The sequence below is a fragment of the Parasteatoda tepidariorum genome, chromosome 6, assembly GCF_043381705.1.
Source record: "Parasteatoda tepidariorum isolate YZ-2023 chromosome 6, CAS_Ptep_4.0, whole genome shotgun sequence".
Classification (NCBI taxonomy): domain Eukaryota; kingdom Metazoa; phylum Arthropoda; class Arachnida; order Araneae; family Theridiidae; genus Parasteatoda; species Parasteatoda tepidariorum.
The window spans coordinates 67416003-67443895 of NC_092209.1; the positions used below are offsets into that span (position 1 = coordinate 67416003).

Here is a 27893-nt window from a genome sequence, read left to right on the forward strand (position 1 = left end):
GGAATTTGATTAAAGTAAGCAGGTAGTAACTTTTGCAATTTATTTACCATAAAAAACTCAAAACGTTTTTTTTCTGACAGTTCTACGGGACAAATTACTTAAAAAAATTAACACATTTAAATTAATGAAATTTTAAGTTTAAATATCTGTTAGTAGTTCTTTAAGTCTAAATATATTTGAGGAGTTTTAATCTGATAAAAATTAGTCAATTGTAGAAAACAGTTCAATTTCAAAATGTCCGTATAAATTCATTTAAATCCAAAATGAATAAAAAATAACCAAATAAATGCTATCTAACTAATATCCCATATTTTGTCACCTTGATTAAATCATGTTTAAAAATAAAATTAAATATCGATTTCAGGAAATTTCTATGAAATATATAAATAATAAGTAAAAAAAAAAATACAAAATACATAAATAAAAATATATAAATAATAAAAAAATTAGGTTTCTGAACATAGTTTATATCTGTTTTATTTTCGAATGAAAGTATATAAATCTTGAAGAAAATGCTAACTGGAACCCGATTTCTTCAACTGCGTCAACGACAGCATCTTCTTTCCAAACAACAACAAAACCCCAAGGCTATCCCGAACAACAAAAACCAAAACAACCATTTTTTTGAGCTGAAATACAAAGAGCAAAGAGACGCCCTGTATAACCACCGATTCATCTCGGAAGAGAATTAATTAAATAATTATAATTTGTAAAAATTTATTGAACTAAAGAATGTTTGAAAATAAAAGATAAATATCGATTTCAAGATATTTCTGCAAAAAATAATAATTAGAAATTAGGTTTCTGAACATAGTTTATATTTGTTTTTCTTTTCGTATGAATGTATATAAATACAAAAAAAAAAAAAAATAATAAATAAATAAAAGTTATCAAACTGGAATCCGATTTCTTCAATGGCGTCAATTAAAGCATCTTCTTTCCAAACAACAAAAACAAAACTCCAAGGCTACTCCGAATCTATCGAACAACAAAACCTAAAACAACCATTTCTTTTTACTAATATACAAACTAAAAAGAGACTCCCTATACACCCACATATTCATCTTGGAGGATAATTATTTGAATAATTATAATTCATAATTATTATTTGAGCTAAATGTTTGAAAATAAAAATAAAATCGATTTCAAGAAATTTCTACGAAAAATAATAATTAAAAATTAGATTTCTGAACATAGTTTATATTTGTCTTTATTTTCGTATGAATGTATATAAATACAGAAAAAAAATAAACGTTATCAAACTGGAACCCGATTTCTTCAACGGCGTCAATTAAAGCATCTTCTTTCCAAACAACAAAAGAAAAACTCCAAGGCTATTCCGAATCTATCGAACAACAAAACCCAAAACAACCATTTCTTCTTACTAATATACAAACTAAAAAGAGACTCCCTATACATCCACATATTCATCTTGGAGGATAATTATTTGAATAATTATAATTCATAATTATTATTTGAGCTAAATGTTTGAAAGTAAAAATAAAATCGATTTCAAGAAATTTCTAAGAAAAATAATAATTAAAAATTAGATTTCTGAACATATTTTATATTTGTTTTATTTTTGTATGAATGTATATAAATACAGAACAAAATAAACGTTATCAAACTGGAATCCGATTTCTCCAACAGCGTCAACTGAAGCATCTTCTTTCCAAACAACAGAAACAAAACTCGAAGTCTATTCCGAACCTATCAAACAACAAAAACCAAAACAACTATTTTTCCGAGCTAATATACAAACCGAAAAGAAACGCTCAATACACCCACATATTCATCTTGGGGGGAAAAGAGAAGAAATTCGAGAACAGAATGATCTCAGCGACTCAAAACGCGGAAAAAGTTTTGGAGCCTGCTTTGGAGGGAGGGTCACTCTTCTCCCACCCGCTACCCATATATGTCTATGGAGGAGAGACGACGAATGGCTGACTCCTTATGAAGTTAAGGAAGAAACCGTGTGCAAAGTGATAGAAAACTCTGGGAGACTTCGTGATCCAATCCCTCCAAGTTTACCACTTGTGGTTTAGACTTAGTGCAGTGTAGATCGCTTTTGGAAAGTGTGGTGCACCTCCTGGCCATTTGGTTATTTTTTTTCAAGTTCACTTTCCTACCTAAAAACAGGTCAGTTGTGCTTCATTTATTGAACTTTTGTTAGATATTAATTTAAAAGTCTATTTAATTTAATTGATTTAATATTCTGTAGTTTAAAAGAAAAGGTTTTACTTGCGTTATTTTTCACACGATATTATATTTCTTTTAAAATTCATTGTTAATCTTATTTATTACTTTTTCAGACTAGATTTGTATCTGTAATAGTAATCAATTCATTTTCAGCTATTGAATTTAAACTAAATACTTGAACTTAATTTATGTAATTCTGCATTTTTTTAAAAGTTTTATTTCAATTACTTCTTTTGAAATTGAAACTAAAAACACGAGAACTTGTGTGTTTTATAAGTTATTTAATTTTATTAATTTATCCATTTTAATTATTCGAAATACTGAAAGAATTTTTGTTTAAATGTGACTTTTTTAAATAAATATTACAATAATAAAACGGTAGTTTCAGCATAATTTGAATCAACATTTTCACTAAAAATATCTTGAACATGATTTATCGCTAACTTTGCTAAGTCGCTGCACTCTTTAATAATTTCTTTAATAATTTCTGCATAACTGAATCATTGAATAACTGAAATCTTTTTAATGAATTTTATTCAATATCTCCTAAATAAATTTAACATTACTGAAAACAGAAAATTTATATTTTAAGAAGAAATTGAGTAAAAACCAATAGGAAAATATAACAATAAATGTATTTATTATTTTTTTTATTTTCCTTTAAAATATTTTATATTTCAAACCTTTTAAAAAAATATTTTTTTTGTTTAACAAATTTAAAATTTAATTTAAATGCATCTTACAAGATTCAAATTTTAATTTTATTGCAAAAAGGAATTTAAAGATTTTAAAATAGTTTTTTCTTTAATTAACGATGCTTCATATTGTTTCATAAAAATTCACACTTAAGTTATAATCACTTAATTATTTTTGTATATTAATGTGTATTTTTATGAATGAAATGTAAGAAAAATTAATGAAAATACATTATTTATTTTTTTGTTCAACTTAAGTTGTGCTTAAATAAAAATTATTGTTTAAAACTGTATTTTTAAAAGCTGGTTTTACATTAATTTGTTGCTGCTGCAAAAATGTTTACAAGTTTAGATATTGTGACTCAATGTAAATTTATAATATTTTGGAATGTTTATTATAAATAAAACTTTGACCTCAACTTAACAATAAAACAATCGTAAAATGTAAACAATTGTATTTATAACTTTTTTTTAAAAAAGTTAATAGACTACCGACTTAATGCAAATAATAAATTTCATAAGTGTCTAAATAGAGCTTTTTTTCTTCCAAGGCAAAACCTGATATAGCTTTTCGTAAATTTTTGACTTGCTTTACATTTCTCTCGAAACTTATCATACTGGTTTATACATATATTTTATTTAACAGACATTTTATTTAAAAACTCACAAGCGTAATTTACATCACTTGTATTTGATATCGTTTCATATTGATAGGGGTAGGGAAGGCAGGCATTCCTTATCCATAGCTACGATTATGTTAAAAAATAGCTACACATATGGCATAAAATATTGCATTTTGGTATTTGTGATGTTAAAGAAACTATAATAAATATATGCAAACGATAGAAATTTGTATTTACTCATGCTTAATTGAATACGCATGAGAGGTAGATCTGATAATAACCAGTTACCACTAGCCAAGTGGCGAGTCAACAAAATGAAGTGGCGACTTAAATATAACAAACAGCCTGTCACTTTTTACCATTTTTTTAAAAAATCGTTATGATAAAAGTACATAAATCTGAAAAACAGAACTTTCGTTAAAATAACCAATGTTTCTATTTAAAATTTTGATCCTTCCGAATCCATCAATTTGTGATGAAAGGGTTCATGTAAAAAAAAAAAAAAAAAAAAAAAAAGAATTCATTAACAATTTACGTAATTCAAAGTTGTAAAGTAAATATGAAATGTATTTCGCCTCACCAAATATTTTAATCCTTTATCAAAGTCAGCATGTTTAACTAAAATTTGAAACTTACTTAAATTATTTTTATTGGTTAATTGACTTTTTAAAATCGTAAATTATGCATAATATGAATTTTTTTTTAAGAATTATATTATTTTAATATCATATTGTGTCATATACTTATCATATTGTATCATACACATAACATATTGTATCATAAATCATATCATATACACATTTGTTATTAATATATAATTTAATAACAAAGTCTGTAAAAATTGTTATTAAATGAAAAGGACCTATAGATATCGGTCATCGACTCATTAGGTTTGAGAAAAAATTGGCTACTAAGTTATTCGCGTCTACTGGCCACTGGCCACAGAAAATTTAAATTTTCAGGTCTAGTGAGAGGACATTTAAATTGTTTAAAATATTGAGAATTAAATTATTTTTAAATATTATTAAATATACTTTAATTTAAAATTAAAATGAAGAAGCTTATTTTGAGCAAAAACTATACCATTATATTTTAAACTTTCATAATAACAATTTTATACATAATATGCAATAATATTAATTATAAAAAACAATTATTGCGATTTTTAAAAAAGAAAAAAATGCTTTAGATAAATATTAAAATCGAGTATTCCTTTTTTTATTAATATCGATAACAATTAGAAAAAGAAGATTCTCTGTTTCATACAGTTCGATATCACAGGGAAATAAAATTACCAACAAAAAAACAAAACAATAATGACAGATTGCATTAAAAGTTATGTTAAGAATTCCAAAGTTACATTAAAACCTCTATAGTAAAAAGAATTCTATGATATAATATAAATTCTATAATATAATAAAAAAGAATTAATCATCATTTTTGTTAATTTCTTCCCTAACTTTTTAATACTTTAATACGCAATAGTTATGGAGGTAAAGATTTTTAAGAAATAGTTCAATTTATTAAAATAAAATATATGTTTTTGTAATATAATCTTCTACGGTGAGCTCTTTTGATGGCTCAAACTTTTGTCAAAGCTATTGCCAAAAGATGAAGTGATAATAAATCATCAACTCCCAGCTATTTAAAGGCTGAAATCATCAAAGGTTTGGAATGCTTTCAGGCGGGGGATGTGAAACACTGCTTTAAATTTAAACGGGTTAATAATAGAATGACTTTGAACTCCAGGGCAAGAACTGTTTGTTTGCACACAATTTTTTGTGTGTGTTTTAATTGTGACTGTTAATCATGAATTAAGTCTGCTTTTCGAAAACTCGTTTACCATGGGAAAAAAGGAAGCCACCGTTTGAGTACCTTAAATTCGAAACAAAGCTTTAATTTTAAAGTTATGCGTTTAAAAAATAATAAACAATAAATGTAGGAAAATAACTTCTTCTATTATTCACCATTTCAGAGTTTAAAAAAAATAAATTTGACAAAATTAAAACTGATATTTACCTAAGTCACGCAATAAGTACGTCGATAACATTTAAAGCAATCTATGCGTTTTATAAACATTTGAAATCTTTTAGAAAATGAGTCTTTTTTATTTTTTTATTTTTATTATTTTTTTTTAAAGTTTGCTTGAGAGTATTAAAATTTTTTTTACATAAATATGTGGAAATAACTTTGCACTTTTGAGATTTTTTTTTGTCATTTTCCCGAAATATCTGAACATTTTAACTTTAGAATTTATGATACGGAAACTGAGTATTCAATCAACGTTAAAACTATTTTATTAGTAGTAAAAATAATCATGATGATTTGCATTCTCTAATATTATGTTTCCAGTTATCGCCTTTATCTTTAAATAAACTTCTCATGACAAATTTGCTTTTATTATCAAATAAAAAAAAATATTAAATAATTTTTTTTTACATTTTTATTATTAAGCAAAAAAAACAACCTTTTACCTTCATAAACATGGATTTATCCTAAGTATTTAAAGTTTAATAGTATGATTTCATTATTTTTAATAGTAGTGATGATAAGCGAAAAATACAGCGATGGTACAGTGCTCAAGACAATGAGTTGTCAATGTGAAGGCTAGGTACTATGGTAGCTTAAAGCTCACCCAGCTTCTCAGAGAAATCAAGTCAGACAGTATGATGTGCACCACTTTGCTATAAACAGGCAGTTTGTCTTGTCAAATGGTGGAGCCTTAAACATCTTGGCTAAAAACGGTTCTCGTGAGAGCATTTTACTTGATTGAAGGCAACTAAATAAGAACATATTTAACTACATTATTAGTGATAAAAAACTTATGTGAATTATTCTTTTAACTTGAACCGTACATTAAATATTGGAAATGTACAGTGGAGATATGAATACATTTCATAGAGTACGATTTGTGCACAGACTCATATTTTTAAGGTTATAAGATTATTATAAATGTTTCTACTTAAAATAATGGAAACTCAAGTGATGAATTCATGGAAAATATAAACTGGACTGGAATGAATTAAATATTGAACATCCATCACTTTTTTCACTTTTACGAACGATTCAAGAGATTTCAAACTGTTATGAGATCAGTGGTGTACTAAATGGAGGTGCACGATCAGATTTGGAACTTCTGACACCTCATAATTCGGATATGACTCTTTACCAGCCTTTTGCTTCAGATATTGCTTATTTAGGTTAGCATTTTTTGGGTTTCATGAAAAGAGCTTTAATTCGTATGATACTACAAAAAATATGTGGGATCCTTTTACCCTTTCAAGACCAGTTTTTTAAATTTTCCAACTGAAAGACAAATTACGACTTTAATAACAATATTCTGCCAAAATTGAATAAAACATTAACAATTTGGACCATTAGGGGTGGAACATATGTCTCCCCCGGGTTTTTAGGCGGGACATATATGTCCCATAAAATTATGTCTCACATGTTCAACTTTTAAAAGCTTTTATATTGCTTTGAAAGCATAAGTTGATAACGAAATAAAACGGAGCTATATGCAGTTGCGAATGATTACTTAAATCTTATACTGCAACGGCCTTTTCTTAACTTTCAACGGAGTATAGTCTTAAAAGAGAAAAAACATTTTTCACAACGTTATCCTAAATTTCAGATCAATCAATCACTGCATCATAATATCCAATAAAATAGGTTTCTTTACTCTTGAATAAAAAGTAATATTCTTGCAAGTGTTTATAACTTCGTTATTTCACAGAAATAAAATGAGACTATTGAGACTAATGAGCGGTTATGTGTTTATTTAAATTGTTTTCGATCATTTATTAAAATTTTAAACTGTTTATATAGTTTTAAATTGATAGAATTATTAGGCTTTGTGCTAATCAGTTCTACTCATGTTTCAATACATTAATAATACGGAAGAAACTCGTGCTTCCTGGTCTCTTCAAGCCTATTTCCTGCCGTTGTATTCTTCGAAACAACGTCCAAAGCAAAATCGTTACATTTGTTCTATTCTTATGCTCTACATGGGCGTATAAAAACAACAAATGCTTTTAGGGATGTATGAAAACTACAATATACTTTTTACAACCAATTTTTGATTATCTTCAACTTTGTACAGAGTTACGAGAACGGTTAGTCTAATTTAATCTATAGATGACCCTGTAAGCAAACTCGTAGTCAAATTTTACTTAAACTGGATTTTTGCTACGGTAGCCATTTTTATAACTTTGCATAAATACATACAAACATTAATTTGCACTTTAGACCAGTAAGGTGGCTTGTACGTAATGCTGATTATATTGCCGCAACCATGATGTAGCTCATGAAATTGTGGGACATAAACTCCATGACCCCACAATGGGATGTTACGAGAATACTTACTCAAAATTTTTATTTATCGACACACTCCAAGTAGTTACATTAATGAACTTTTTATTCATTTCAAAATGAACTATGATATATTATTCCAATCGACATTAATAAACACGAATATAATGCATGCCTAATATTTAACCCTACTTTCCATGTAATCATGAAATTGAAAGTTTAGGTGTATAATAAAAAATATTATCAGTTCTTCATAAAATTGAACAAAAATCAAAACTTTAATGACTAATAAGTATAATTTTCCAATTTACTTACATTATAAAAAGTGGAATACGACAAAGAAATTTTATAATCAATACATTAATGTATTTTTATTTTCCTCTTCTTGTTCAATTTTATTGAAAACAAATATTAGGAACATAATTGCTTTAAATATTTTCTTCTTGTAAAAATATTGTCACAATCAATGGCTATTTATTTTTTAATACTTTCCAGTACTTTTTGATTACTTTTTCCTTTTCATGAAAGTTGGCGAGTTACTTGAATCGATGTGAAAGCATTTTTATTTCTCTTGGAGATTAAAAACATTTTTCTAAGTACTATCTTCATTTAATGGTTCGCAACACGCATTTTGGGCAACAACGTTCCTAAAGTAATTTTTATTTTGTCCTTGCAATACAATCGTTACATTTTCTTCTCTTCTCCCTGCTTCCAACCATTTGAGCACTGTTATTTATGGTTAGTTTGGAAACATTAGGAATTGATTTTTTAATAGATTTGTTCAATTAACAATTTAAAATAACTATTTTTTCATGATTTAACAGCAGTTATCGCAAGCTATATAAAAAATATTGTGCTATTACTCCGAATAGCAAAATTTTAAGTATCGAGGGGTATTCCGTAATCGCTATCCTTGATACATATTTTTAAATCACTTTCCAAACATAATTTTTAATATAAAGGAACTAAAAGCTTTCGAAATGTGTCGAATTGCAATGGCAGAAGCCAGGATGATAAGCTTCACAATCAGTTTAATTACTTGATGAGACTTAGAGGTATTTCTGATATTCGCCTGTCGATCTGTTTCTTCCTGCAATAAAACGGGTTTTGAAGTTTTCCGTCTTGCTTTCCTCAGTAGTGTTGTTTTTAGGTTTCGAGAGCTTTTTTGTTTTTATTTGCTAAAATATTAATTTGAAGTCTTTAATGTTTATACTATTTTGACTGGGATTTTAAAAATTCATTTTAATGGTGGTCGCTACTAAACATCCTGCATTAGAAATACTTTTGGGAAATTGTAAAATTGAAAAAAAATTTTTGTTCGAAAATGTGATAGTTTTATATCTGAAGAATAAGGAAGATATCTTCTCGTCGACTATGAAGTCATGACCAGAGTTTCAACCAAAGATTTTAAACATCTAACACTGTACGATGGGCTGATACAGGGGTCAACGCGCTGTCTTGTCTGTTACGTTCGATCCTTGGTGGAAACTGGTTGTTCATGCTGTCATGCCTTTTTTAACCATAATTTTGTAATTTTGCATTGAATTTATTGCCAAAAGTACTACTTTTATGCCTGCCAGTATTTTTATTGTCAATTTTAATGGATTTTTTTACAATGTAGAGGGTTAATAAGGCGGAAAGTTTGGGAAAAAATTTTATTATATTAGTCTTAGAATGAAATTATAAACAATTTTTATTGCATCTATTTAAAATGCATTATAACATATTTCAAAACGATATCTCATTGCCGTGATTAAAAAGTTTCGTGCTATTGAGTTTTGTTTTCAAAAAATTTTTTATTTAAATAAATATAGGTTAGTATAAATTATTAAAAATTTGGAATAAATTTTAAAATGCACTTTCTAAAGAAATTAACTTATCGTAATAATGAAACTGAATGGAAATTCAGATTAAAATTGATAATATTCTTTATTAATTATGTTTAATAGTGATTATTGCATATTTTTTATGAGTTTGTAAGCTTTGAAAACTTTTTTATTTTTTTATTGAGAATATTTTTCAGCATCTGAAATCTATTATTTTGTATTCTAAACTAAAGTGTAAAATATTCTAAAAAATTCTAAACAGCATACAAAAAATATATTTTTGCTTTAAAAACTATCAAGGTTACTAGAATTTTTCTATAAAATCGTTATTAGAAATAGATTAAATCCAATGAATGAGTCAAATTTTTCAATAAAGATAATTTACCAATTTAAAATGCATAATTTTATTTATTTTTTAAAATTGTTTACTAGAACTTTATCTTCTAGCGAAGACTAAAAAAATTTTTTTTGAAATCTAATCTACCATCTGAAATCTATTATTTTGTATTCTAAACTAAAGTGTAAAATATTCTAAAAAATTCTAAACAGCATACAAAAAATTTATTTTTGCTTTAAAAACTATCAAGGTTACTAGAATTTTTCTATAAAATCGTTATTAGAAATAGATTAAATCCAATGAATGAGTCAAATTTTTCAATAAAGATAATTTACCAATTTAAAATGCATAATTTTATTTATTTTTTAAAATTGTTTACTAGAACTTTATCTTCTAGCGAAGACTAAAAAAATTTTTTTTGAAATCTAATCTACCATCTGAAATCTATTATTTTGTATTCTAAACTAAAGTGTAAAATATTCTAAAAAATTCTAAACAGCATACAAAAAATTTATTTTTGCTTTAAAAACTATCAAGGTTACTAGAATTTTTCTATAAAATCGTTATTAGAAATAGATTAAATCCAATGAATGAGTCAAATTTTTCAATAAAGATAATTTACCAATTTAAAATGCATAATTTTATTTATTTTTTAAAATTGTTTACTAGAACTTTATCTTCTAGCGAAGACTAAAAAAATTTTTTTTGAAATCTAATCTACCATCTGAAATCTATTATTTTGTATTCTAAACTAAAGTGTAAAATATTCTAAAAAATTCTAAACAGCATACAAAAAATTTATTTTTGCTTTAAAAACTATCAAGGTTACTAGAATTTTTCTATAAAATCGTTATTAGAAATAGATTAAATCCAATGAATGAGTCAAATTTTTCAATAAAGATAATTTACCAATTTAAAATGCATAATTTTATTTATTTTTTAAAATTGTTTACTAGAACTTTATCTTCTAGCGAAGACTAAAAAAATTTTTTTTGAAATCTAATCTACCATCTGAAATCTATTATTTTGTATTCTAAACTAAAGTGTAAAATATTCTAAAAAATTCTAAACAGCATACAAAAAATTTATTTTTGCTTTAAAAACTATCAAGGTTACTAGAATTTTTCTATAAAATCGTTATTAGAAATAGATTAAATCCAATGAATGAGTCAAATTTTTCAATAAAGATAATTTACCAATTTAAAATGCATAATTTTATTTATTTTTTAAAATTGTTTACTAGAACTTTATCTTCTAGCGAAGACTAAAAAAATTTTTTTTGAAATCTAATCTACCATCTGAAATCTATTATTTTGTATTCTAAACTAAAGTGTAAAATATTCTAAAAAATTCTAAACAGCATACAAAAAATTTATTTTTGCTTTAAAAACTATCAAGGTTACTAGAATTTTTCTATAAAATCGTTATTAGAAATAGATTAAATCCAATGAATGAGTCAAATTTTTCAATAAAGATAATTTACCAATTTAAAATGCATAATTTTATTTATTTTTTAAAATTGTTTACTAGAACTTTATCTTCTAGCGAAGACTAAAAAAATTTTTTTTGAAATCTAATCTACCATCTGAAATCTATTATTTTGTATTCTAAACTAAAGTGTAAAATATTCTAAAAAATTCTAAACAGCATACAAAAAATTTATTTTTGCTTTAAAAACTATCAAGGTTACTAGAATTTTTCTATAAAATCGTTATTAGAAATAGATTAAATCCAATGAATGAGTCAAATTTTTCAATAAAGATAATTTACCAATTTAAAATGCATAATTTTATTTATTTTTTAAAATTGTTTACTAGAACTTTATCTTCTAGCGAAGACTAAAAAAATTTTTTTTGAAATCTAATCTACCATCTGAAATCTATTATTTTGTATTCTAAACTAAAGTGTAAAATATTCTAAAAAATTCTAAACAGCATACAAAAAATTTATTTTTGCTTTAAAAACTATCAAGGTTACTAGAATTTTTCTATAAAATCGTTATTAGAAATAGATTAAATCCAATGAATGAGTCAAATTTTTCAATAAAGATAATTTACCAATTTAAAATGCATAATTTTATTTATTTTTTAAAATTGTTTACTAGAACTTTATCTTCTAGCGAAGACTAAAAAAATTTTTTTTGAAATCTAATCTACCATCTGAAATCTATTATTTTGTATTCTAAACTAAAGTGTAAAATANTATTTCCTGCCGTTGTATTCTTAGAAACAGCGCCCAAAGCAAAATCGTTACATTTGTTCTATTCTTATGCTCTACATTGACGTATAAAAACAACAAATGATTTTATGGATGCATATAAACTACAATATACTTTTTACAACCAATTTTCGATTATCTACAACTTTGCACAGATTTACGAGAACGGTTAGCCTAATTTAATCTATAGATGACCCTGTAGTCAAATTTTATTTAAACAGGATTTTTGCTACGGTAGCCGTTTTTATAACTTTGCATAAATACGTAATGCTGGCTTGTACGTAATGCTGATTATATTAACGCAACCATGCTGTAGCTCATGAAATTGTGGGACATTAAACTCCATGACCCCCTAGCCCACAATGGGATGTTGCGAGAATACTTATTCAACATTTTTATTTATAGACACACTCCATGTAGTTACATTAATGAACTTTTTATTCATTTCAAAATGAACTATGATATATTATTCCAATCGACATTAATAAACACGAATATAATACATGTCTAATATTTAGCCCTATTTTTCATGAAATCATGAAATCGAAATAATAAAAAACTGAATCGAAATAATAAAAACTGAAGAACTGAAATAATAAAAAATATTATCAGTTCTGCATAAAATTGAACAGAAATTAAAACTTTTATGACTAATAAGTATAATTTTTCAATTTACTTACATTATAAAAAGCGGAATACGACAAAGAAATTTTATAATCAATACATTAATGTATTTTTATTCTCCTCTTCTTGTTCAATTTTATTGAAAACAAATATTAGGAATATAATTGCTTTAAATATTTTCTTCTTGTAAAAATATTGTCATAATCAATGGCTATTTATTTTTTAATGCTTTCCAGTACTTTTTGATTACTTTTTCCTTTTCATGAAAGTTGGCGAGTTACTTGAATCGATTTTAAAGCATTTTTATTTCTCTTGGAGATTAAAAACATTTTTCTAACTACTATCTTCATTTAATGGTTTGCAACACGCAGTTTGGGCAAGAACGTTTCTAAAATAATTTTTTTTGTCCTTACAATACAATCATTACATTTTCTTCTCTTCTCTTTTCCTCTAATCATTTGAGCATTGTTATTTACGGTTAATTTTAAAACATTAGGAATTGATTTTTTAGTATATTTGTTCAATTAACAATTTAAAATAACTATTTTTTCATGATTTAACTCGTAGTTATCGCAAGCTATATAAAAAATACTGTGCAATTACTCCGATTAGCAAAATTTTAAGTATCGAGGGATATTCCGTAATCGCTATCCTTAATGTATATTTTTAAATCCCTTTCCAAACATAATTTTTGATGTAAAGAAACTAAAAACTTTCGAAATGTGTCGAATTACAATGGCAGAAGCCAGGATGATAAACTTGACAATAAGTTTAATTGCTTGATAAAACTTGGAGGTATTTCCGATATTCATCTGTCTTGCTGCAATAAAACAGGTTTTGAAGTTTTCCGTCTTGCTTTCCTCAGTAGTGTTGTTTTTAGATTTCGAGAACTTTTTTGTTTTAATTTGCTAAAATATTAATTTGAAATCTTAATGTGTATACTATTTCGACTAGGATTTCAAAAATTCAAATTAATGGTGGTTGTTACGAATAACCTGCACAAGAAATACTTTGGGGATCTTCCACTTGAAAAAAATGTGATAGTTTTGTACCTAAGGAATAAGGAAGCTTTCTTCTCGTCCGCTATGACGTCATGACGGAGTTTCAACAAATGATTTTAAACATCTCACACTGTACGATGGGTTGATACAGGGGTCAACGCGCTGTCTTGTCTGTTAGGTTCGATCCTTGGTGGCAACTGGTTGTTCATTCAGTCATACATTTTTTAACCATATTTGTTTAAAATTTTATATTGAATTTGTTGCAAAACAGTACTAGCTTTATGTTTGCCAGTATTTTTATTGTAAAGTTTAATGGATTTTTTTACAATGTAGAGGGTTAATGAAGTGGAAAGTTGAGGAACAAATTTTATCATATTAGTCTTAAAATGATATCATAAACAATTTTTATTGTATCTATTGATGTTGTTGTTGTTGTCGTGTCTATGCTAGTGCAAAGATTAGAGTCCTCCAAAAGTCTTGATAACAAGGTTTGCAAGTTCTGGAGCCCGATGGCCATGTAAAATTTCGATGGGAGGTGCTCCAAGTTGAAAGAGGGAGCCGATAATGGCCTGGCAGTCACAAACATGGTCTGGAGTTAGTTGCAGATGAGGACAGTACATGCAGTTGGAATAGAATTTTATATGGGTGCGTGAGATCTTCATGCCCTTGAAATGTCCAGTACGTAGCCTAGCTATTGTAGAAGAGAGGTTTCTTGGGCAGTTTAGATCGGGGATTGTTGCCTTGCTAAAAAGCTGGTTGTATATTCTTCGTCTGACGACAATTGTATCTATTTAAAATGTATTATAACATATTTCAAAAAGATATCTCATTGTCGTGATTAAAAAGTTTCGTGCCATTGATTTTTGTTTTAAGAACAATTTTTTTAAAAAATAAACATAGGTTAGTATGAATTAATAAAAATTTGAGATACATTTTAAAGTGAGCTTAATAAAAAATCAATTTCCTCGTGGTAATGAAACTGAATCGAAATTTATATTAAAAGTGATAATATTCTGGATTAATTACGTATAATAATGATTACTGCATATTTTTTATGAGTTTGTAGGCTTTGGAAACATTTTTATTTTTTTATTGCCTTATTTCTAAACATCTAAAATCTATTATTTGGTATTCTAAACTAATGCGTTAAATGTTCTAAAAACATTCTAAACAGCATACAAAAAGTTTTTTCTTTGCTTAAAAATTATCAAGGTTACTAGAACGTTTCTCTAAACATATTTATTTCCATTTTACTACAACAGTCATAAAAACTTCCTGAAATAAGATTTTAAGATAATTAAATCGTTATTAGAAATAGATTAAATTCAATGAATGAGTCAAATTTTTCGATAAAGAAAATTTACTAATTTAAAATGCATAATTTTATTTATCTTTTAAACATTTTTACCAGAGCTTTATCTCCGAGCAAGCCTAAATAATGTTTTTTGAAATATACTATTATTTAAATTTAAATTATATTAAAATAATTAATTCGAAATAAAAAGACATTTTGTGTATCTTATATTAGATAAATTTCATTCAAAATTAAAGGACAATATTGCTATATTTATGATATATGCTATATTAATGATTTGTTAAATTATTTAAAAAAATAAAATTGATTGCTATGCAGCGTGGATATGAGAAAAAAAACCATATTATTATAATTATAACTAAACTATACTATAGCAAAAAATAATGCTATGAGCTTGATAATTTAGTGTCAGATTATAAACGAAAAAGAATTTAGGGAAAATCCTCATGACGAATCCAAAAACAACCAATATAAAAGATAAATCTGAATATTACTCTATTGACTAAAAATTTCTTAGCTTTTACCACTGCAAAAACATGAAGCATGGATGGCCAAGCACAAATGGATTAAAAATTACTTTCCATTTCAACAAATGCCAAATCAGGGACACAAAAGTTGCAGTAGAATAAAATAAATTGTGACAGAAAATTTGAAATTCCGCATATACTTCAGAACATGATTGTTAAACTGATTGGACGAAACTTATTTCACAGCTTTTACTGATAACTCCCACCCACAAATGTTTCAAAAAATAAGTTTAAAAACAATAATACTCAGTTAATAGCTGTGTTCAAGAAACTGGCTCTGTGTAGAATCAAAATTATATTAAATAATTGAATGATAAAAAAGCCTTGAAGTTTTCGATTTTCTTCAAAATAGGATATATTAATTTTAAAAGTCTCCGTTCATCGTACTTTATATTTAAATTGAGACAAAAGAGCCATAATTGAATATACAAGATATATTACAATAATAATTTTAATATATTATACTACTGCATAGTGTTACGCATTTCATAAGGAATAGCATAAAAATTATGGTAATAAATCTGAAGTGCTTGTAAGAAATACAAAAACGTTCATTTATATAAGTTACACCAAATTTGTAAAATAATTGTTGTTTAATAAAGATTGGGTGAGTTGGATGGTTTTTAGACCCGCTCCAAATTCTTTCAACTTATGAAAAGTAAACAATCGTTTGACAGTGGTTTAAACGATCCAGTTAATCGTTTAAACGATCTAGTTCGTAGTTTTCACGCGACGTCATTCATTATTTTTTATTTAATCATAATTCATTTATTAATATTTTAAATAATTCTATTAGGAGGAAAAATTCGCGATCGCAACGCTCGAGTACGCCGTCTAGCGGGAGCCTGTAAATATCAGACATTAATTTATCACGTTTTCATTTAGNTCGCAGGTAAGCGTCTCATACAACAACGCCCCCTATAGTTCGTTGCGATCGCGAATTGCAATGAAGAAGTTTAAAATCTATAGAATTTATGTGTTTTTATGATTTTTTTAAACACTTGCTTAATATAAAAATGAAAAGGTTGTTTCAATTCAACAAGAAATCGTTTGCTTAAAATAAAAGGAATGGAATATCTCAACTCTTCTAACATTCAAACCGATTAAACTTTTTTGGACTCTTTTTGAACGGCAGTGTCAGATCTCGAAGAAAACTCAGGAAACTGACCCATTACAAACAGTAGTCGTATTAGTCGTAAACTAAAAATAAAATAATTAGTTGAACCACGCAATTTTCACCCACATAAAATAATGTCTTCGCTGTGAAATGTGTTTTTCCTGCATGGATGGTGCTTTTGCTGGGAAGTGTTTTCAAAGGGAATTAAGGGCAAATATTCTTTGTTAAGGCTTGTTTTCAATATTATTAAATTTTTGCCAGTCACCAAGTTATTTAAAAATTTAAAAATATTTGTTAAGATACATCATTTAGAATTCAAAAATTAAATATTGATTTAATACTTGATTTAAAAAATAAAGTTTTATCTATAGTTATACAAATTATCGCGTGTTAAGACATATTATAACGTGGACGTTTTCAGCAAGTATCGCTGAAGGTTAAAAAAAAAGTAAAAAACAAAAGAAAAAAATTTTTTTTTTTTTGCCTTTAAGATGCTTTTGCTGTGATATTTTTCCTTATTTGAGTATGACTAGTTAATGGGAAATTTAAAACAACTGCATGAAGTGCTACTTTTCTCTTTTATATGGCGCTTACATTCTTACAAACGATTAAGGCATAGATAATTTACTTAATTTATTTTTTCGTCAGCTACAAGAAAACTTTTGAATTTAAATAGTTTACAAGCTTTGCATTTGACAAAGTATCTTTACTTTTTCGATTTTACTTTAAATAAAATTACTTTGTTTAATAGGAATTTCTCGTTTGCCATTCCAAAAAGTCAGAGTATATATCTTATTAAGGATTAAGTTTTAAAATATATAAACTGGTGTGATATATAAACTGATAGATGGTAATAATTTAAATAAAATGGAATACCCTATATTTTTCTTCAAAAATATGCTAAAAATGTTCATTAATATCAAATTAGGATTTAACTATATAAACATTTTAAATATTATGTGCCCATAAGATCATTATTGAGGAAAAAACGGACAAGTAAAGTTGATTCTTCCAAAATTCAAATGGTTTTACTATTATTTACGCTTAAAATATCGATTTATTACAATGGTACATTACAGGGTAGAAAAAAAGAAATGATTTCATTTACTTTCTAAAACACAGAAGTGACCAATTTTCTTGAATTACATTTAAAATCCTTTATTTATATATCGAAAACGTGTAATAAACGCTAGAAAACCTTTCAAAAGATTTTAGTTCTATGGTGTAGAAAATATTGTCACTTCATTTATGCATAAAATATCAGACTAATCTGTCAGAGAAAAAGTGCTAGCAACAATGTTTAAAGAAATACCTATTTTTGAACTAAAAATATAATTTTGTTTTGAATGCCTAAGTCTAACTTCGTATTTAAATGAATAAATATTTTAACGCTATATTTTTTACATGCCTACTGGGATTCAGGACACAACTGCACAGCTCTAACTCGAAGTACGCTACCTGGATTATAGTCACTTAATATTATAATAAGGTAGCAGCAAACTGGAACGATTGTAATGGTTCAACGTGTTTCAAAATTTCGAACTGTGTGGAAAGTTTCCTAACATTTCAACGTTTAGTAAAGTCAGTATCTAATCACACAATTGTTCACAATTGTTTGTTGCCAATAATCTTTTGCAATCCTGCCCGAGCCTCATAACAACAATTTTAATTCGGACACAAACTTTTGAAGTTGACTAACATATATGATTGTTAGTAACTTTTTTGCATTTAAATTTAAATAAGCACGAATTACGATTGCATCGTATTTCTTTATAAAAATTTAAAGGTCGTTAAGTTTTTATAAAGATAAAAATAAAAGTTCCTTTTTATTTATTAAATCGAATGACTTTCAAATACCTTTTTTGATTAATTAAGGTAGGAAAATGAGAGATGTTAAAGTCGCTTGTAAGATTGATTGAGCGGGAGACTTACCAAAAATTAAAAAAAAAAAACATGGAATAATATTAACTAGGAGAAATTTTTTATAACGTTTCTAGACATAATTGTTTTGGACCTATATTCTTTCCAACACAATTTTGAGAAAAGAATATTCGACTTGGCTCAAATTTTGCACAAACTGATTAGTTCGCACGATAATAACGTTTAAAATGGCAGAAATTTGAATGATATTATAGCTCAATGTGTTTTAAACTGTCAAACTCTTTGGAAAGTTTCCTTAGGTTAATCAGTTTCTAATAGTTTCTAGTAGTGTTTCTAATAGTGTTCACAATTTCGTTGGTAACATTTTTTAAAAATCTTTCTCAATCCGCATAGCATCATTTTCAATGGGGAATGAAATTTTACTTCTACCTAATACATTTAATTGCTTTAATTTTTCTCGAGCAACGGTTTCTGTGCAAACCTTATAAAAATCTAAACGATGTTGAGTCATAAAAGTGGTTTTTATGCAGGTCAAAACAAAAGTTCATTTACTCCTATTAAATTAAATAGCTTTCAAACATCAACTTACAGTGATTAATTAAAATACAGAGGGGAAAGATAATAAAGTAGTTTGCAAGATTGAACGAGCGTGAGTCATTAAAATCAAATAAAAAAGCGTGGTATAGTTTTGACTGGGAGATAACTCACAGAGTAGTTTTTATTAGCGATTCTAGAAATAATTTTTTGGCTACCTAAGCTCTATCCAACACCCTTTCCAGAAAAGAATATTCGAGAAGTCCTAAAAGAAGAAAGAAAAAAAAAGTGTTTTAAAAACGATTCTTGTGTTGCCAGATCCCTTCATCCCACGCTCTCTCCGTTCCCGGGACGTGATCACGTGATACTCCCGTTCCACCCACGGCAGCCATTTATAGATCATGCATTCCCATATATGGCCACCCCTTAAAAGTTTTGAGGGAAAAAAAACATTCGGTTTTCTTTAAGTTTTCAACAACGTATATAAACCGAAATATTATGCTGGATTTTTTTTCCTCGTTCATATACTATCAAGTTAGTAAAATTGATGCATTAAAAAAAGAAAAACACATACCGAAAATTGCACTTTGATATTGCTAACGGATTTTATGCAGTAATTCAAATTTGCATTTTTACTTTTTTTTTTAAAAAAAAAGCTATATTGTTTATTTGAAGAGAAAGTCAAAATCAATAAACCCATTTTTTCAATCCTTTACTATAAGCTAACAAATTTCTCATTTTGATATACTTCAGTTTCATACAATGAATGTACTGTTCCAATTTGTTTCTTTATGTGATGTTAGTTTATACTTTTTCAAACAATTGGGCATAGTGGAAGAAAGGTAGCAAACCTATAATTAGGGAGTGTGAGTATTTTTTAAGCAAAGTAGGCCAGTGTTAGCAAACATCCAGTTTCCAATAAATATCGATTTTGTAATTTACCTGTTGTACCCTTGATCGGCAAAAACTCTTTTAATGATCGATTTTTTCCGAGGAAAAATCTTCTCATTAAGCTAGATTAATGAACTTTCGATTCATAAATATGTTTGTTTTCTATATTATAATTTTTGTACTCAATTTTTTCTACGTTATGGTATTTCTTTTTAAGTTTTTACACAAAATAATTACTATTTTGTCAAGGAAAAACGTGACGACTGGGGTCATTGTTTGTATTTTAAAAAAGAAAATCTGCAATAATGAACAAAAAAAAAGTGTTATGAATTTTTAAATAATTAGTAGTGGGAAATGCCAATAAAAGTTATAAAAAAATGAATCATAATTTAGAGTTGTAAAAGTTTATTGTTAATGATGGTGTCGTTAAAAAAATTTATGCAAATGTGATAGGTTAGGTTACTGTATTTCTTAAACATCTATCTCGTAAATTCGCATTAGTAATAGGCCATATTTGATACATATTTGTCAACAACTACGGATTGCTTGTGTATTTCATTTTTATATTTATAAGGATTCTTATGAATTTCTTCTTGTTCCGTAAGCTTATAAATTTAATTCAATGTAATTTTGACTACCACTAAACTCAGGTAAATCAATCTTGTATATAAGAGCAAGTTAAAGAAATGAAAATGACTATAAGCCATTGTGAAAATTTAATTTTATCTACAATTGCACATAAATTAGCCTTTCATTACCATTTGGGGAATATTTCCTTGGAAAGAGTAAAAGTTGGCAGATCTATCTATAGAAAGAATATATCGTAAAAAACCATAACCAGTTTTATATTTCTTGCACCAAAATTTTTTCAGGGCTCACTTTTTTCAGTCATTTAATTTTAACCCAAATCCAAAGAATTTCGTTAACTTGAGAAAAAACTCATTTCTGCGGTCATTTTAAGGTACCCGACTACCGTTATAAAAACCGTTTCTTATTTAAACACAATACTAAAACTATCTTCTGTAAATGTAAATAAACAACACAGCGTACTCAATTCTATAACTTTTGAATGTTATATTGATTCGCAATCATTCATTTGCAAAAAGGTAAAGCCATTCCTTTATCATGTTTAAAGACTTACTTATTACGTTTGTTGAGCCACACGCGAAAAAAGGATTTGTGGATTACGTTTGTTTGATCAGAATGATCGATACGTTGTCATTTCGAAAAACGAATATATCTAATTATATTAAAATAAAATAAAGGAGAAGAGTAAAAAAACTTTAAGAAGAACTAAAGGATAAAATAAATTGTATTTATGTTTGGGTTCAAAGTTTTAGATTGAGAAAAAAAGTTTTTTTTTCTCCAATCTATAAGACATAAAATGTCTTCAAATTCTCAAGCCTGGGGAAACTTGCATCGAAATTTGTGAAACGTTGTTTTTATCAGAATGAAGTGTTTAATTTCGAATAATTTTAAATCATTATCGGTTTATCATTGGTTCAAAATTGTTACGACTAGTCAAAATTTTAAATAATGTATATTTAAATCCGAAGTAGGCATTAAACGTTTACATAACTTATGCCATTTATAAAGACCAACTAGGAGCTAGGATTTTAAAAAAAATATCAAATGGAAGGACTTCAAAAATTATTTTATATTTCAGGCATCTAATTGACTATTTTGTCTGGATCTGATAAATTTTCTTTGCTGTTTATTTCAACCCATATTGTTCATGCATTCAAAAAGTAAGCGGATTTACGAATAATAGAATCCGTGAATAGTATTAAGAATCGTAGCCTCTGCATACATACATTATTATAAAAATATACATATTTACAACGAAAGAATAATGGATATTATAATGTACATATTTATAATTTGTAAATACTTAAGACACATAAGTATTTACAAAATATTTAATTAGGGAGATTCGTTGTTTATCATAGTTATCGTTTTCTTAAAATCGTTTATATTCGGGTGAAAAAGTGTAAAAACAAATATGCATTAATATTTTCCAAAATGAATATTTTGAAATGGAAATGTGATTTTTGAACTATTTCAAATTATGCATTATTCAAAATTAACTGCTGTGTCTTTCAAAAACGGATCTTTATTCGAAAAGAAAATCAACAACAAGAGCTTAGAAATAAAAAATTTACGAAAGGATTTCAAATAAATAAATAAATTAATAAAAAAAACTTGTTATGCAGAAAATTTATTTTTTGAAAAGAAAACTCGTTACTTTTCTTTATTTAAAAGGATTTCTTTCAAATAAATAACACATACAGTGGTAAAGAATTAATGCATATTATTGCAAGCTAAATTTTTTATAAATGCTTTACAGATTCAGATAGAAAATATTAATATAGATAACACATATTAGCTAAATTTATGTAATATTTCACCGATATAGATTGTAAACTAAATTTGGATAAATATTATATCCTTATAGATTAAAAGCTGAATTCAAACAAACATTTTACCGAAATAGATAGGGAGCTGTTTTTTTTGCAAACATGTTATCCTTATAAGTTATAAACTGGTTGTATATAAATACTTAACACATATATATTGTAAGTTAAGTTTATACAAATGTGTTACTGATATTGAATGTAGTCTAAAACTATGTAAATACTTTGCATGGATTTTCAGCTAAGAAAAACATATAATTATATCCAACACAAAATGTCAATACGGAATTTTAAAATTCAGAGACTGCATTCTTATTTTATCGTTTGAATTAAATATTTTTGGTTTGGAGCTCGTAGTCATAAGAGGATCAATTTAAATACTTATGTTAAAAGTGCACTCAAAAAGTTAAACAGGACATCCAATATTATGAGTTCAGAGAAATAATTACGACGTAAAACTACAAGATAAGAATCAGTCAGTAGCTCGTTTGATGTCGACGTCAACTAAACAAAGACCTTTCTCATTAGCAGTCTTCCAAACAATAAGCAGTGGTTGAATCACCGCAAAGAAACGCTGAGAATCCCAAGACGTTTCCAACTTCACTTGGGAAGAAATTAAAAATAAAAGAAAAATAGAGCGTTTCGAATGTTCTAGGGGGAGTATGGTAGGCGTGAGAGTTTAGAAAAAAAAATCTCGTGTCTGGTAAAGAGCGTGCCCCGAGATATTTATAGTTGTCAGAGACGATTCTTTTAGAGTGTTTTTTAATGGAACCAAAATAAAACTTGGCAGAGGTATTTTCTTGCAGATGAGTCAGCCGCCTACTATCTAAAAATAATGTAATTTTGATTGTTTTTTTCCCTTCTTTTTTTCAGGTGAAAGATGCCTTTCGTACCCCAAGAACATCCAAAATGCCCCAAATGCGGGAAATCAGTTTACGCTGCAGAGGAAATGTTGGCCGCTGGAGCTAAATGGCACAAAACTTGCTTTAAATGTGGTATGTATAGATATTGAAAGGAAAAGATAAATAAATAATACACGAGGTACTTTTATTTTTTTAAGAGAAGGTTTTTATCATAAATGAAACGAACGCTTTAGCCTCCTAATTGCTTTAAAAACATGTTTTTGAAATCTGGGGAAAAGAGTTTCATTTCAAAAGAGTTGTCACTAAAAATGGAATGCATATAATACCGTGATTGACCGAAATTAAGCAATTGTCGTTATTTTCCATAAAGTGATAGAAATTATGTAGTCGTTTTTGAGAACGTTTGAAGTATTTGTTACATTTCTTAATTTTTTTCACACATGGACAAAAGTTAACATTCGACATGCCCTGATGACAGGGCATGTCATTGAGATTTGATAACAAAAACGTTTATTCCTCATATGTATGCTAATTGTCAAAATTTGCTGATGTAAGTGCACTGCTGGAATTTCCATTCTATAATTACGGTAAAATAACCGGCAACAGTCAATCCATTAAAGGACAGTCACTAAAGATCATTTTTTACCTTTGCGGTTTTGAAACTGTTTACAACTAGTATGATTTCAAAACCGTAAAAAAGAGGTTTAACTAGCATTAGAGCTAAGAGTTTCGTTACATATTGGGCTTTGTGGTTAGGTTGGGGTTGAGTTGTGTTTTATGAAATGAATCGTGGAATGTGGTTTAATTAGTATACTTATCGTAAGAGTTGTGACTTTTTTTATGTTAAGCAGATTTATGGTGCTGCTATCTCAGCGTGAATGAGAGTATCGTATTCTAATAGTCCAGAGTCACAAATAGGAGAGTGCAGAACACTGGAAACTCTTCTTGTGTTAAAGGAAATGAAGGAAATATTGTAATGTCGACTTAGGGACTCGACCCCTCGCTTTGTCGGTCATGAGATTGACAGATTTGCCCTCTCGGTTGGTGCGATAAAAGTCACTTAGTTGGTGCAATAAAATTCTCGTTGTTTAACCGTATTAAGGAAAAGAAATTAATAAACTTTTTTTTCGGTTAACTGCTTGAATACCATCTTATTTATAGTTATGTGACTATCTTGCTTGAATATGGTTAAATAAAAGTTAAATAAATTGTTATTTAACCATTTTTTCCGAGAAATTTCTAACAGTGTGGTGGCAAATAACGATATTTAACAAACATTATGAAAATATACTAAAGTATCCATGTGAATGCTGAGAATCACTAATTTTGATCTATCTTATTAACACTTATAATATACACAGTGTGGTAACAAGAAGAATTTACGTTCTTGGTAATTTTAGAAAACTTCCAAATCAAATTTCACTGTAAAACATTGAGACTTATTCCTCGAAAGTATTAGAAAGTAGAATTTTTAAGCAAAAATTAAGTTATTGATTTTAGGCACATATTCAGGCCAAACGATGTAAATTTCTATGATAAATTGCAACAGCATGACGTTAAAACTTAAATATATAAAAAAAAATGTTTTATATATTACGTCCTTTTGTGCACTGGCATCGCGTAATTTTTCTATCGTCCGATTTCAGAATAGGCCTATAAATTTTCATATCTTAATCATCAATTTTGTACAAATATTGAACATATCGCTCATGGGCTGCAACAGACACAACTCAGAAAATCAAGTTTTAAGATAAGTGGGTTTAAAGTTTTTATTGCAAAGCAAAATGCATAAGAAAAGCTTTAGTTTGCTTAAACAAAGATTACATTAAAGTTGAAATATTAGTTGTGCTAGTATTGCTGCTGAAAGAATGTGTATTTTCATATTTACACATGTTCTTAGTCCAAAAAGCGTATTTTTTGAGTTGTGCCACTATTGCAGCCCATGGAAGCATAATTGGATTTTCTTAAAGAGTAATGTGATATATTAGGAGTTAGAAAATGATTCCGTATGTTTATTACGAACTAAATTATTCTAAAGGTGCTTGTAAAACAATTAGACACAGATTTTTGGAGCATTTTTTTATGTTGAGCTATTTTTATGTAGGCGTTAGTGAATATATTTATTCTAATTTTCTACCACTTGTATTCTAATAACTTTTACTCTTTTCCAGCACTGTGCCACAAAAGGTTAGACAGTACCAATGCCACCGAGCACGGCGGTGAACTTTTCTGCAAACAATGCTATGGTAGGAAATTCGGACCTAAAGGATACGGATTTGGCGGTGGTGCTGGCTGCCTCAGTATGGACAAAGGTGAACAATTCGGAAACACGGAATGCTCCATGTCGTAAGTATTAAGTTTAATTTATAAATAAACAAAGTTATCTCGTGTAAAAAATATATATATATAGTTGTTAGAGAGGTCTTGAAGTCAGAAGTTCATCTCGCTTATTCAGAACAAATCTAAATTCGTGAAAATGCACAATTTTCCAATTCCATTTAAATTAACTCAATAATTCTTTTGAAAATGCAACACTTTTGAATGCCGTTTTTTAAAATAATTATTTGTTTATTCAAAAAAAAATTGAATTTTGATTTAATATTATTATAAAAATAGTCAAAGAATGAGAAAAAAAATTCTACTTTGGTAATTAAATAATGTTAGTACAAATATTTTTTATAAGCTGATCATTATCGTGAAACAACGTAAAATACTTTCAAATGCTGTTTTTTTACAAAAAATCTTCCATTCTGTTTCTTTTTTTGCTAAAATTCTAAAAATAAGAAATCGAATTAAAATAGTTTTGTAACGTTACTTAAATTAAAGGATTATTTCTTAAAATACGAACACAACTGTTACTGGGTTCCCACGAATCAGAGAAAACCTAGAATTGTCCGTGATTTTTATCACTAAAAAGCAGGGAATAGTCAGGAAATGTCTCAATTTTTTGCAAAAAAACTAGCGTAATTCTTACATTATGCCTTAGAAAATAACCAGTCTTGGAATTGTTAGCAACATTTATCAGTTATTTAGATTCGAGTTAAATAAGTCCAACATCTATTAGAACTTTTTAAATAATATTCCACTTTTTAGTGAAACTTTTTCATGTTTCCAGTTTTATTATATTTTTTTTCACACAATCAAACATTTGACATTTCAGATAAAAAAATAATCATATTTTCTGATGAAAAATTGCATGTTAGAAATAAAACATGGTATGGATTTTTATTGAAATTTACCTGATCTACCTGGAAAAGTCAGGAATTGTTTTTCTTCCGAAATTGAGTTCGAACCCTGTGTTATATCTTATTTCAAAATTTATGTTCGTTCTAGGCAACACAACTTTCCCTAATAGGTATTTTACGTTAAAGTATTCGAGAAAAACCAAATTTCAGTATTTTTTTATGTCATCTATTTATTTTATTAAATGAATTAGTTAAGTGCTGATATTACATTTATTAATATTTTTTAATATTTTTTTTCAGCAACAAGCCCACTTTGGACCCAACCTTCGGTTAAGCTTTCCAGTCACTAATTTATTCTGTATAGAACTCAACTCAGTGTGAACAGCTCTGATCGTTCTATTGTTGTATCTAAATAAAGAAGAGAACTTGTGCTTTTTAAAGAACAAACTGTATAAACTTTAATTTTTTTTCTTTCAATTCGTTCAATTCTAATCAATATACATGTTTGGTTTACATGTTATCCAATAGATGTAATAACTTTTTGTTTTATGTATGTAAATTTAAAAATAATCTGTAGTTTTGAAAAATATAATAGCACGTCGACTGCTCAAGATACGTTTTTTTTTAATTTGTAATATTTTAGAATTATAATTTGGGTTATATTTTATGTAATAATTTTTAAAATTTAATTATTTTTAAGCAATAAATCTGTTTAAATTGTTCATCTTTGATATTATTTTGTTACGGAATGTGATAATGCACATCACAGTTAAGCTTATTTTACTCGATTATATGTTCCTAATGTTGTTTTGATATAGCAAATTTAGGTGCTTCGACACATCCGCTGATAATGATGCTATGTATCTGAATGAATCATGTTCATGTTTTCAATAAATTACACTACATTTTCGAATTGTGTATGCATTCATTGCGAGGTAAACGCTCTCACAGTACTTAAGTCGTCTCCACAGAACCTTTTCTTAAGATTTCGGAACATTTTTTTACATTACGCATCATAAAAATCCTCTCAGCTCATTAACGATTGGTTAATTTTCAAAAAAACGGCCATAAAAGTGCCTATTTTTCTTCTGATATCCAACATCTAAATAATCCAAACATCTTGTGCTGACATCTAGTTTAAAATAAACTAACTATCTACAAATACCTTAAAATATCCTGGTACTGCCATCCGGTGTGTAAAATGAGAAATAAAATATTTTGCGGGCAAAAGAAATGAATTACTTTTATTCTTATTGGCGCGTTACTACTGGACACCCCAGCCCGGAAATATGACGGGAGAGAGAAATAGAGGGTGAAACCTCTCCCCGTCATT

The 27893-nt window shown here is 27.3% G+C and overlaps 1 protein-coding gene across 1 annotated transcript; it reads left to right on the top strand.

Annotated features, from left to right (window-relative positions):
* The first annotated feature begins 1849 nt into the window (after positions 1-1849).
* LOC107453718 (Muscle LIM protein at 60A) lies at positions 1850-27473 on the top strand. Its single transcript, XM_016070643.3, has 4 exons — positions 1850-2139; positions 23386-23507; positions 25547-25721; positions 26861-27473. Exons 2-4 carry the CDS (start codon positions 23393-23395, stop codon positions 26892-26894), a joined length of 324 nt encoding a protein of 107 aa, XP_015926129.1. The 5' UTR covers positions 1850-2139; positions 23386-23392; the 3' UTR covers positions 26895-27473.
* The last annotated feature ends 420 nt before the right edge of the window (positions 27474-27893 follow it).